The sequence below is a fragment of the Chanos chanos genome, chromosome 4, assembly GCF_902362185.1.
Source record: "Chanos chanos chromosome 4, fChaCha1.1, whole genome shotgun sequence".
Taxonomy (NCBI): domain Eukaryota; kingdom Metazoa; phylum Chordata; class Actinopteri; order Gonorynchiformes; family Chanidae; genus Chanos; species Chanos chanos.
The window spans coordinates 20,373,810-20,387,026 of NC_044498.1; the positions used below are offsets into that span (position 1 = coordinate 20,373,810).

Sequence of the window (13,217 nt, forward strand, 5' to 3'; positions counted from 1 at the left end):
AGCCCCATGACCCTGCATATACTCTCTGTTCCTACAGACTGGTTGAGAGCACAAAGAACATGGGAGGAGTTCAACTTGACTTAGGCTTTCTGTAGGCACTGTACATTTAAGATTACTTTTCCCTTTTCTGTTTATGAATGATCTATTCTGTTCTTGCTGTATTTTTGTTGCTGTATGTTTAGGCCTACACAGAGATCCATGTCTGTATTTGTCTACTCTGTTCATCTGATGTGTGATTATTTACATCCTTGAAGAAATTAGAAGCTTCTCTGAGTTTGGTATAATGTTCTTTTGCTTACAGAAAGAGAAGACAGTTCACCTACCAACTCCATTAGTAGGTAAGAACTGTAACTGGGAAATACAAGGATATTTAGAGACAAGACAGGGCTACGGACATTTTCCCAACACTTTGTAATAAGTCTTTGTGAGTGATTGATTATCATGTTTTGACAGAGCATCAAAAAGTGACGCTGCTGACTCATGGCTCTCATCAGATGATGAGCTGGATTCAAGTCCAAAGGTATGAACAGAACATGTGAATATAATACAAAGATTGGTGCAGCATCAGAAGCTTCAGGGTCCTCGTTTCTCATGATGTGTCTGTTTTCATTTTTCAGAAACCCCGAAAGGTAAACCTAAAGAATCTAATTAGTGGCTCAAAGATGGAAGAAAGAAAGGGTAAGCAATGAGAGTAATATGCATGTCTTCCTCAATTAGCCTATGGCTCTTTTGTGACGTGTCATCCCTGCCTTGTAGCTGTAGTGGATCCTGACAAGTCATGGAGTGGAACAGACACTGAGCATGACAGTGAGGAGGAAGCTATGAAACTCCCATCACTTACCAAAACTCCCCACTTGAATGCCTCCAATCTCCTCCACCAAGTAGCTCCTTCCCCCGCTTCCTTTTCCAAATCTCCTCAGATGACCTCAGCCCCATTCAGCAGTTCCCAACAGGTAACTTGTCAGCAGTTTTTATAAGTGTCTTTATGTTTTCTCATGAAATCATCTTCCTTTCTACTCTCAGAGTTACCCCTTGGTAACAAGCTAAAAGGCAACACCTTGAAAACAGAAAGCCTGGAGAAAGAAGAGTCAGAGGATGAATATGATAATAATGATGATGAAGGCAGCGATGAGGATGAGGATGACATAGAGGATGAGAATGAGGATGAAGCTGATGATGATGACAATGATGATGACAATGATGATGACGACGATGACGATGACGATGACGATGAGGATGAGGATGAGGATGAGGATGATGATGATAATGATAATGATGATGATGAGGAGGAGGATGAAGAGGAAGAGGAAAATAGAGAAGAAGATTTTGCCCATAGTGGTGATGAAGCTGAAGAGAATAAAGACAAAAGTTTTGTGGAAGGTACTGAAGCAAAGGATTTGGCCAAAAACACCACCATGAAGAGTGATTATGCTGTTGAAGGGAAAACTTGTGTGCTGTCGGATACAAATGAGCCACCTCTACAAATGAAAGAAGGGGATGAGTCCATCATAGAGCTCCCTACTTGTGAGGTGAAAACACTCTCAAATGACTTCCCTCTCAAAGTTGATAATAATTTAGAAGAGCTAGGTATAGAATCCTTTGAGAAAGTCAGTAGCTTAGAAAACCCAGCTGACACCGAGCATCATACAGTTCCACAGCATCCTATCTATGATATTCCGTTCCCAAGGACATTGAATATAGAGGATGACTGTCTTGTATCTGCCATTCGGGTAGAATCAAGGTTTTCTGATGAGGACGAAAATGATGATCAGGTCTCTGACTTTAACATGAGTGTTCCAGTGGAATCCAAGACATCTCTCTATCCAGGCAATGTATCAAATCAGTTGATTAGCCACGATGAAAATGGGGATGATGAAGACTGGGATGACAACAGTGATGCTGAGGATGCTGAGAAACTGTTGGAAGTGGAACCTAAGGATGCTAATGACAATGCGCTGAATTCATCAGATATTTTAGAAACACCAGTACTTGTAGAGCCAAGTCCTGCAGGAGCTGATCAGACCAATGATGCTGATTCAACTGAAGAGAAAAATGGGAGAGATGACAAAGATAGTGACTCTGATGAAGAAATATATAAAATTAATAGTGTGTCACCGGCTTCGGGTCCACCTCTGCGAGATCAGAAAAGTCCAGTGGATTTTGGTGATAAGAAAGATGAAGGAAAAGAACAAAAGGAGGCCATGGAAGAGAAACATCTAGACTGTGAAGAAGAGTCAGATAAGCTAGGAGAGACAGACGTTCCCTTGTTCCCACAGTTACAGATATCTCAAACTACGCCTGCCGATACATTCCTGGGAGAATCAGATGATAACAGTGACACAGACTCAGATGATAAAAAAGACTTAAAAGTACTTGGTGAAAGTGAGAAAACATCAAATTTAGTTCTTGCACTAAGAAGAAAGGGTGAAGTGGATTCTCCTGTTGATTCTTGGGGTGATGGATCATGGGGAGATGAAGTATCTAAGAGGTCATCTCCAGAAATGGAGTTGCAAGACAAACAAAGACTAGATAAGATGCCTCCCTGCACAAAGAAAAATGAAATTAGTGATGAGCTGAAAGCTGAGAATGATGATAGTTCAGAAAGCTCGTCATCAGAATTACATGAGCCACAGCCTTTTTCATCCCCAACTCATGAGGAAAATTCTGAGGATACTGTGAAAGTGGAGAACCTTGAGCCTATCAATTTGCCTGTGTCCACAAATGCTGGACATTGTGATGATCCGTATGATGTTAGTGACAATTTTGGCCAACAGCATGAACATGTTGTAGCCGAGGAACAACATATGAGTGACCGAGAGGAGGCGAGTGATAATTCTGACAGTCTAATACATGAAATGCAATATGACTTTGCCAGTGAAACTGGAGAGAATGATGATGAAAAGCTCTCAGATTCTGAAACTGAGAATGAAATGCCAAGGCTAAAATATTTTGTGTCAAAAATTTCAAATAATTCTGCCTCACAAAGCCCAAAACAACTTACTTCAATAAGTTCCAGCCCCAAAAGTTCTGCTTCACCAAGCCACAAGCATTTTGCAACTCCTAAGTTAATAGATGTTGATGGACAAATTCCAAAATATTCAACTGCTCCAAGCCCATCACTCCCAGAACCCGTAAACCCTGTACAGTCAGTGCTAGGTCAGGAAGAATCAGCATCATCTAACCACAAACAATCTCTTACAAGAAGTTCAAGACACTCTCCCACGTTAAGTCCTGAACATTTAACGTCACCTAGCCAAAAAGGCTCCTTTATGGCAAGTCCCAAACACTCAGCCTTCCCAAGCCCGAAACACTCAACAAACAAAGAGCTGTCTGATGAAGAGGAAGTCCCTTGGACAGTTATCGATGACGTTGATCTCACTGACCCCTCTGAGAATGTATTTCACCATACTTTGGCCAGTGACTCAGAAAAGGTCAGTGCTGCAGGATCCTTTTGCCCGTCGCTTGTGCTGGAGATATAGTTTGTGAAAATAATCAATGAAAAGTATTTCCTAATAAAAGCTAAGCGTCACATGTGGCATGTGCTGAAAAAAATTATTTTCTTTGAGAGAAATTCTAACAGGTGATTTTCTACCAGTAATTGTAAAACATTTTCAGAGTGAAACATTTGCATTTGTTGAACAGTTAGGGGTTGTTTTAGTGACCAAAACTGTCAGTTACTGGCAAATGGAGATAATTCATCATGGCTAAAGAACTGAAGTTCTCCTCCACTCTACATCTCTTCAGCCCTACTGCAACCAATTCTAGAAAATGCATGATACGGATGCTTTAAAAGCCAGTCTATTTCTGTTTTGTTAGAACCATTTTTTTTTTGGACCAAAATGATGCAATTTTTTAATGCTATGCTTTTTGAAGATGAAGATGAAGATGAATATTTGTTTTTTTTGTGGGTATATGGGGATGTGAGTCATTTATAATCAGGATTAATTTAGCCAGATGTATAAATGGATGGTGTATTTTGTAAATGCAACAGATGGCAAAATACTGTGAAGGGAAATTAGCTGGATAGCAGGCTAACTTCAGCTCAGTTCTTTATGTTGCGAGAGTGGCTCATCTCCGTCCTGGGTGTGTCTCTGTAGCAACTTATTCTGTACACCTAACCACACACTAACTGAACAGATAGCTTGAACCTATAGTGTCTTGGTAGTCAGCACACAATTGTGTCTCAAAACTCATGAAACTCTTTTGTACAACAGGAGAAGGACTCGCCTAATGAAGAGGATGAGGATGGTGATGAAAATGATGAAGAAATAGAACAGGAAGACAATGAGCAGACTGAACATGGCGAGAAGTCTGATATTGGCATAAATTCGTCAGCACCAAATATTGTAGTCTCCAAAGATGAGCAAAGAGGTAGGATTTTTTTTAAATATTAAGTAAATTTCCATAAGGGGTACATTTACAGTATTCTTAAATTGTAAAAAGTAAAAAACCAGAGAGGACCATGAAACCTGTAATTTTTTTGCTTTTTCATCAGGGAGTAGTCAAAAATCTTCCTTGACATGCTGAAATTTTCATTAAGGCCCAAAACAAGCATATTATGAATTTTTAAGAGCAATATTTTATGTATGTAGAATTTATAACCCTGTTTTCTTTTAAACCAAGATTTTCTGTCTGAGTTGGGTCTGGAAAAGGGAGATGACGAAGAGGACTCTAATTGGGACTCTGAGGTAAAGGGGAAATACAGTTACACGTTCTCTGAAGAGCACTGAATACTACATTAGCATTGAACAAGATCTGAGACTATACAAATGCCAAATGTCATCTCCAACAATTTGCATTTCTCGGTAACGTAACTCCCATAAGGATGATATTTTGTCAGTTCTGACAATCTTGCATTAATTTTAAAAGGACATTTTTTAGCCTGTGTTTTGAAATTCATACAGCCACAAAGGAACTGGCTGATAGCTTGTTTGTCAACTGTGTAAAAAAATAAATAAATAAATTTTAAAAAATGGAAGAATCTGGAAAACGCACACACTTTTTTTGTATGCTGAGTGCCTATTACATACCCTGCATCCTTGCTTCTACCCCAAAATGTGTTTTCTTACTCATCCTAGATCTTTCCTTTTTTACAGTCTTGTCTAATGTATTGAATTTCACTTTATATGGCAACAAAATGGAATGGGGATCCATACTTTTTACAGGCACTTCTCAGACCAGTCACTGCTGATCTATTAAGTAGTTTTCCATTTGTTATAAGTTAATGTCTTGTTGTTCTCAAGGGTTAGCTTCTGTCTTTTTTATTTTGCTTCTTATAAGTTCTCTTTTTCTGTTTACAGTCTGCCTCTGACAATTCAGGAACACAACAGGTTGATGGTCCTAACTCATCTTCCAAGTCACAAAATGGCATTTCCAGGGTTTCTGAAGAGGGAAATGAAGGTATTAGTGCTGAGCTTTATTTTCAATGTCTTTCTGTATTGTGCAATTTTGAGGTTAAGTTCTGTAATATTTCTGCTTCAGAGTAAGTCATTTCACAGTAAACCTTTCCTTGCCTCATAAAACACACATATAGTTGTGCAAAGCTGCAAATATTTGTGTGGTATTCAGCACATCTGCTGTGGAAAAACAGCTCCTGGAATACTAAGAATTAGAAACCTGCTAGAGGGGTTTGTTTTAGTTAAAATCACATGTCCTTGAGGTTTTTAAAAGTTTGAAAATATGTAAGGGCACTTGTGAGAGATCAGTCATTTAAGAAAAAGATCATTTTGCTGCTAAGCATGGGTTTCCTTAACTGTACTGCAGAGCCCATTTTATTTTAAGCTGGGGGCAAAATGTATGACTTAACTTGACATTTTCTAAATCAGTTCTTTTGGTGGCACTGAGCACAAAGTAATGGCGTAAAGGGTCGACAGTGTTGCAAGTGAAGGCAACCTCCAATATTCTCTCTGACCCATGCCAGTACTGGTTGCTCTGTCTGAAAGAATATTAAGTGACTGCTTCTCTCATCTGAATATCTTTGTTGTCTTGCATTAAAATGCAGTGCATCTCTGTAATGTCAGCCTTTTGCTCTGTTGGCATCTATCCCACCTGTTTACACCGACTCTGCATGTACTGTGCAGCAGAAATAAATATCACAATCTGTTCTGACATGCAGTTTATCAATAATCTCTTTTTAACTAAAAGAAAAAAATCACTATGTTTTTTCATTCTCTGTAACTATTTAGATATTTAGTTTAATGTATGTTATCCATAACAACCTAAAACATGCTCAGAGCTGAATTCATTCACCATGCCATCAACAGAGAATTATCAGTGATTAAAAACAAACAAAAAACTACAGACCTGTAAATTTCCTGTTCAGGATTTTCTGAGAGATGTGTAATAGCGTTAGTACTGCTTTCCTTTGTTCTCTTGTTTGTGCTGGGTGGAGATAAGCTGGTATGTCTTTTTTGTAAACAAGCAGTGGCAGTAATGAAGAAATGTAATTTATGCTGCCATTAGTGCACTGTAATGGAGACGACAAGCTGTTTCAGAATTGATCTGATTGACTGAACTATGGGTTTGTGCAGTGATTGAGTTCACAGTTGATAATTTTACGTATTCTTTATTAACCACTAGTGTAGAATGCTTTATTGTAACCACGTGCAGTTTTGCCCATACCAAAACATATACTTTTCTACTTTTCTAATTTCTTCTTTGATTTTATATATTTTCATTATTTAGTGAATTGGATACCTTTTTTAATCAGTACAATCAGTTGTACAATAGTGTATACAATCGAATGTCTTTTAACCCTTGACCCTTCTTTTTTTAAATTTCCTACATTCTGCTTTCACAGCCTAGGATATTGAAGGAACCTGTGCTAATCCAGAGTAAAGACACTTATGTAAATAAACAAATTAATATATAGCCTTGCAGTGTATGGCCCTTTAAAAGAGCACAGAAATGCCAATGTGACTTGGACTGAAAATTGTTGCAAACAAAACGCTGGAGGCCTGACTTGTCAATGGTGTTATAATATGCTGATAAAATATACAGTATGACATCTGCCAGATACTAAAATAGAAGCGCATTAAAGTATTGACAATTATTTTTTGAGTAGAAAAACTACCCATGAGTAGTTCTTTATATCCTTTGAATGTAAAGAATGGCTTTTGTGCCTAATGCATTATATTTACGTGATTGATTCATTCTTTTCCAGACTTGCTTTACATTCCTTCTTTCTTAAGAGTATCAAGGAACAGTAACTATAAGACTGGGAGAAGTGTAGGCTGGCCTGGAAGCCAGAGGGGAATGGGTATGGATATGCAACTGCTTTTGTTTTCATTGGTCAACAGCATGGTTACCATCCCTTCAGATGAACCCATGTCGTAATATCATCACGCTTTGCATGCCAGGGTCTTTAGACTGTTATACTTTGTCTGCCTTTTTCTGTCATTGTCAGTCATTTTCATGAAAATCCTTTTTTTTTTTACCTGATCACTAATCTTAGCTAACAGAGTGCACAGATTCTGCACTGGTCCATAACTGTACCATTTCTATTGTTTGTATGTGACAGTTCTATAGGCATGCCCATGGTTAAACTAAATCAAGACATTTTTGAAGTTACTGGTTTTGAAGCTTTGCTACTTCTTGTATTCTTAATAATGTCGACAAAAAATGCCTGTATGTGTTCTAAATTGCTCACAGTAGACGTAGCTGGTCAGTCAGTTTGTTTAGTCAGTATGTTTATGTTGTAGAACACATGTTTAGTCAAGAAAGCAGAGCACATAAACAATAAAGCAGATGAACCTTCACATGCTTCTGTCCAGTTTAACCTTTGTATTTCAGCACATTAACCATGAAATTGCATGCATGGCATAGCACCTTGTGATCCTGCATCTGTTTGCTGGGACTCCAGCTGCACAGAAGTCTCATGCATGACTGCCTTTTCTGTCACGGCATGTGCTAATTTGTACACTTGCTTTCTGTTTTGATGCTCATGTTCCACTTCTTATTGTTTTGCAGTTGTAAGGAGCAGTGATGGTAATGATGGAGGGGATGAGGTTGATGATGGTGATGATGATGATGATGATGATGCTGCGGATGATGGTGGTGATGATGATGATGATGATGACGATGAAGATGATGATGATGACGATGAAGATAATGAAGTTGAGGAGGTGCCAGATAATCAGGTAACCTCAAGAGTATATATATACACATATAACATCGTTTAAATGTAGTCTCTAGTGGGTGTGAAATGTGAAAATGCTTCTGTTTGCCTCACAGGCTGAAATGATACACAGGAAGCCAGTGTCTGTATTGTGTAAGATGGTGAAATCCACAACGGAAGCTGATAAGAAGACAGGTGATATTGTGTGCCATTCACATGCATTGCAGTATGTAGTAACAATATCTTGTTTTTCGTGGTAAAATGAGTAACAATAATGCAATGGTTTTATTATCCTTGACAGTTAATAATTAATAATAATAAAAATAATAATAATATTTATTTAGAGCCCAATATCACTATTTATAGTCTCAAAGGGCTTTACATGTCTATAACCACTAGTGGTTAAAGTATTTAACCACTAGTGTAGAATACTTTATTGTAACCACGTGCAGTTTTGCCCATACCAAAACATATACTTTTCTACTTTTCTAATTTCTACTTTGATTTTATATATTTTCATTATTTGGTGAATTGGATACCTTTTTTAATCAGTACAATCAGTTGTACAATAGTGTATACAATATTTTCTTTATTAATTTAATAATAGATAGTTAATGTCATGGACAGCTTTTTGATGTTTTTTTTTTATCCTGTGCAGCATGTTGACTCATTTTTTCTTTCAATCTAGCAAACAAAAAGAACTCACAATATGTTGTATACCAAGTTATGCTCTTTTCTTGTGTGCAACATATTGCAAAATTGCAAAACTGACAAGGAAAATCATTTGCTTCCTAAAAATGGCTTGGACTCATCCAAAGTTTTGTACTCACTGCTTTCAGTCTGTCAGCTGAAATGACCACAATGTCAAATGTGGTGTTTCTACAAGTGAAGTGGTTTTCAGTAAGAATTACAAACACACTGAAGTGTGTTCCTGATTTCTTTAATCCACAAGGGGCAACAGCAAACAATGGAAAGTAATGCTTTTCATTGAGAACAATATTTTAGCATATTATATAGTGTTTTGTGGAGTACTGATGGGAGAGGCATGTTGCTGTTTTCACTGCTACCTACATTGTCCCTTCATGAAATTTTAGAGTGAAAACCTAACCAACAGCTGTTATAATTTTATTCTCTCTTGCAGATCTTATGGAAGAACTTGGTTTGGGTGATGTTGATGACCTAGAAGGTAATGCTATAGCATTTCCACAGTCTGTTTTAAGGAACCTCCCAGGAACATAAGCAAAGTTAGTGACAGGTTTACCTATATTCATACAAGAGGTGGTTATTGAAAAAATTAATCATTCACTAATTACTCATGAGACAAATTGTAAAGAATTGTCTTGATATAAGCCCAAATAATTTGAATTTATAATTTCTGAAAGTTGTGGAATTTCTGAAAATATTGCTCATAAATTATTTGTTGATATGGCCTTAAATAGACTAATACTTGTGAGTGAACATTTGCATGTCATTGGCTTGCTTTGACTCATGACATAAAGGAGAAGTTCAGTAATTTTTCAGTGTTTGCAGTATAATATTTTAAGGATCTCACAAGAACCTATAGTTAGGTACCAAGTCGATGCCAAAATGCAGAAAACGGTACTATTTTTTCTACAGTACTAGTAGTAACAATACAAAATCGATACCACACTCAATGTCTGACTGAAACAAAAGGCAAAGGAAGAACTTGGGAATGCCTACCAACATGTGAATAAAAATGACTCATGAAAGTGGCGCGCAGAAGTGCTGTTACAGGAACAGCACTGCCAAACATAACAGTAATCGAAAAGAAACACCCACAATATTCCATGTGGCTAGGCACTAGGCCTAATTTACCTTAATAGTTTAGGCTATTGCTCATGGCAGCATCCTTACAGTTCAGTAAATTGTCAACAAAATATAAGTCTTTTAAGTCGATATTTATGGACAAAACTGATCTGTCACTATGTGCTTGTGGGTGAAGTTTACATATAAAAATGTTTTTCACAGCTGGGCATTTTGTGCAGTACCAAAACTTTCCATAGACAGTGGGGTTGATGCATTTCGTTGGCAGTGATAACAGAATTTCAAGATTCTAACATTATATTAGATAATTGAAAATACTAAAAAATGTGTATATCAAGTATTGCTGTACGTCGCACTCACATTGATAGAGTTGCTTCAAGGTAAAAGCATGACAGTGAAAGGGAAAAAAAAGAATGTTTCCTTCAATGCTAACAACAGTATAATTTGTGACCCAAAGTCACTGTGCAAGTCAGCTAATGATACAACTACATGACTCTTGTTAGTTAATGATTTCAAAACAAACCTGTGTTGTTGAGTATCTGTGGAGGCTATTCTGCATATACTTAATGTTGCTTGTGCTCATTCATCTTTAGATGCTTCTGACTGGGACTCCAACAGCACAACCAGTAAGACGGGACCAGTCCACAAACTTGAGGAGGAGCTAGTTTCTGAAAACCCTGTTCTACCAGCTGTCCATGAGCAGGAGCCAGATACCCCAAGCCTTGGACCACAGAGGAGTCCCATTCCAGAAAGAAGGGAACCAACTCCTTCCAAGACCCCACCACTACCCAGCCCACGCTACCTCACCCCCCAATCCTGTGTGCCACCACATCCCCAACCACGCACAAACAACCCATTCCAGAGGCCCAGCAATGAGGAAGGTAAGTGTGGTGGGTTTAATCTGTAGTGAGTACATCCAAAGGCTTAGGGACTAATTAGCAAACGGTCCGATATAGCATTTAGTTTGGACAGCAACTTTTGTATGGGCAGCAACATTTATATACAGTATAAGCGCAAGGGTTTTTCAAGAGCACTTGAGCACCCAAAAATTAAATGCTGAAATTGTCCAATTTTCATGTTGCATGTTAAACAAATTTAAACATGCTCTTGATAGATATACAATTAAACACTCAGTAGCTTCAGTTTGGCAGATGGCCATGTAGGGCACATTTGATGGTGCTCTTTGACATTCTCACATCTTATCAAAGGTGGTAAACTTTCTGAAGAGCATTTATTCCAGGATGATGGATAGGTTATGTTCTAAGTTCAGAAAGGAGAAACTTCAGAAATGAGTGGCAAAGAGTGAAAGATTGTAATCTAGAGAATGGAATTAGCATGAACTACAACACATGGTACTGAAACCTCAACAGATACCTTAGCCTTTTGCAAACCACTAACAGTGAACAGATGGTATCTCAATATTGTTTGTTCTTTGATTTGGAATAAAAGAAAATATCTCCGAATGAAAATCTAGTTAAGAATTAAAGCTGTGTTTAGCATATAAATCAAAGTAAAAATGGCTGATTTTTCTATTCTTTTTTTTTTTTTGTGACTCTCATGAATTGGTCATTTTGACCTTATCCAGTATTAAATTGGTTAGTCAACTTAAACAAATGTGTTTGTTTGTAGAATCAGACTTCGATACAGACAACACTGCTACCTCCAATCTAGAGAAGTCCACGAACCCACCGCCAGATATGGCTGAGACCGAAGCTGTGTCACGGTCTGGTAAGTAGCTGGCAGTTATCATTTTACACCTATAGATTGAACTCGTGTGTGAAGCTGACACATGGATTCGTTTGATTCACATGGATTTGTCCAAATATTGTTCTTCAGACACCCTACCAGATAAATCCTCAATGGGAGAGAGAGAGAACAACTGCAGTGTTGAGGAGGAAAAGCATTCAGAGCAGGTGAGCTGAAACCTGAGCATGCAGTTCTTCAGCATTGTCCATAAAGCTCCCAAATGATTTTTTTTTAATTACACATAATTTATTCCTTGTTTTTAATGTCAGCTTTTGTTCAATGTTGTACCTGTTTGTTTGGTGTCTACCAGTGTGTGGTTGGGGTTACAGTTGTTAGCTGCATGTTGCTGCAGAACATGAAGGTGGTTAGATGATCATTTTCTATGAGTTAGATCATTTACCTTAATTGTCCCTATTTGTGTGTTCATGGTTATCTATACCTTTTATCCATTCACGCCATCAATGGACAAGGAGGCATTAGATGCAGCTGAGTTAAATGTAAGTAACACGGGTTGCTTTGGCTCTTTGGAATTACATGCTCATGGAACTGAGGACAAAGATGAGGATGACTGGGATGTGGATGATAATAAGGAGGAGGATCTTAAAGAAACTCTTTGGAAACGTTGTGAGAGGATTTGGGTGGACAAAGAGAAAAAGCAGCTGAACACCGACTACAAAAACGTCGCTACAGAACTTAAAGAAAAATTTGGAGAAGTAGATCATATGGAGCAAGAAAAGAAAATTGATGATGAAGAACAGAAAGGAGAGCAAGGAAGAATGGAGATAAGTGAAAAAGTGGAGGATTCTCATAGCACAGTAGAGGAGGAGTCCAGCGAAGAGGATGAGGGCGAACCGATAGTGAGACCCATTGCTCGGGCAAGAAGTAAGGTCCTATTGCCCATACCTGAACAGAGGGAGTCTGGACCTGAGGACTCTCTGGGCACTGATGTTAGTGAGACTGGAAAAGAAAACCTCTGTCAAAGTGCTGCTACAGACCAGAACTCACAGGTTTTGTCTTCAGAGCCCACAAGAAACTTTCAGACAGTTGAGACTGTGGAACATGAAAGAGGAAATGTGGAGCCTAGTTCTGATAACAGTGAAGATTATTTTTCTGCCTTAAGTAAAACCAAAGCAAATACGGGCTTTATAGATGAGTCTAATCCTAAATCCAAAGTAGACAGTCTGGAGGATGCTGAAAAACTGAATGAGAAGGAGCCTTTGCTCAGCGTGGAAATAGTCCCCTCACAGCTTGGAGTGGCTCCATTGAGCCCATTAGATGAACCTGAGGAGAAACTGCAAAGGTTCACACATGAGGTAGGGATGTTTAGGTTTTTGTTAGGACTGTTTCATCTTTCCCAATTATTCTTCCTTTTCTGCATCTTCACTGTTCCATAAGCACAGCATTCGAGAAAGATCAGAAACAGGCCTAAAAGCAACAATACAGCTAACTGTGCTCCTCAGACCAAACCCCTTTTTCATCTTTTCCATTCACCTTCACACAGACGCCTGTGTTTATTACACTCTGAGTGTTTTTGCTCCTTGTTTCATCTTTTGTCTAATTTCCATCCCAT

The 13,217-nt window shown here is 38.2% G+C and overlaps 1 protein-coding gene across 1 annotated transcript in view; it reads left to right on the forward strand.

The window, feature by feature from the left end:
- Positions 1-13,217, forward strand: part of ankrd26 (ankyrin repeat domain containing 26) — a 41,218-nt gene that overhangs the window by 6,251 nt on the left and 21,750 nt on the right. The window contains exons 8-24 of the mRNA XM_030772166.1: positions 302-338; positions 454-520; positions 618-678; positions 757-953; positions 1,026-1,169; positions 1,290-2,938; positions 3,254-3,431; positions 4,215-4,371; positions 4,624-4,688; positions 5,301-5,378; positions 8,064-8,123; positions 8,233-8,311; positions 9,258-9,302; positions 10,495-10,782; positions 11,531-11,629; positions 11,738-11,814; positions 12,118-12,960. Of these exons, the coding sequence (XP_030628026.1) occupies positions 302-338; positions 454-520; positions 618-678; positions 757-953; positions 1,026-1,169; positions 1,290-2,938; positions 3,254-3,431; positions 4,215-4,371; positions 4,624-4,688; positions 5,301-5,378; positions 8,064-8,123; positions 8,233-8,311; positions 9,258-9,302; positions 10,495-10,782; positions 11,531-11,629; positions 11,738-11,814; positions 12,118-12,960 (4,124 nt within the window). The remainder of the gene's footprint in view (positions 1-301; positions 339-453; positions 521-617; positions 679-756; positions 954-1,025; positions 1,170-1,289; positions 2,939-3,253; positions 3,432-4,214; positions 4,372-4,623; positions 4,689-5,300; positions 5,379-8,063; positions 8,124-8,232; positions 8,312-9,257; positions 9,303-10,494; positions 10,783-11,530; positions 11,630-11,737; positions 11,815-12,117; positions 12,961-13,217) is intronic.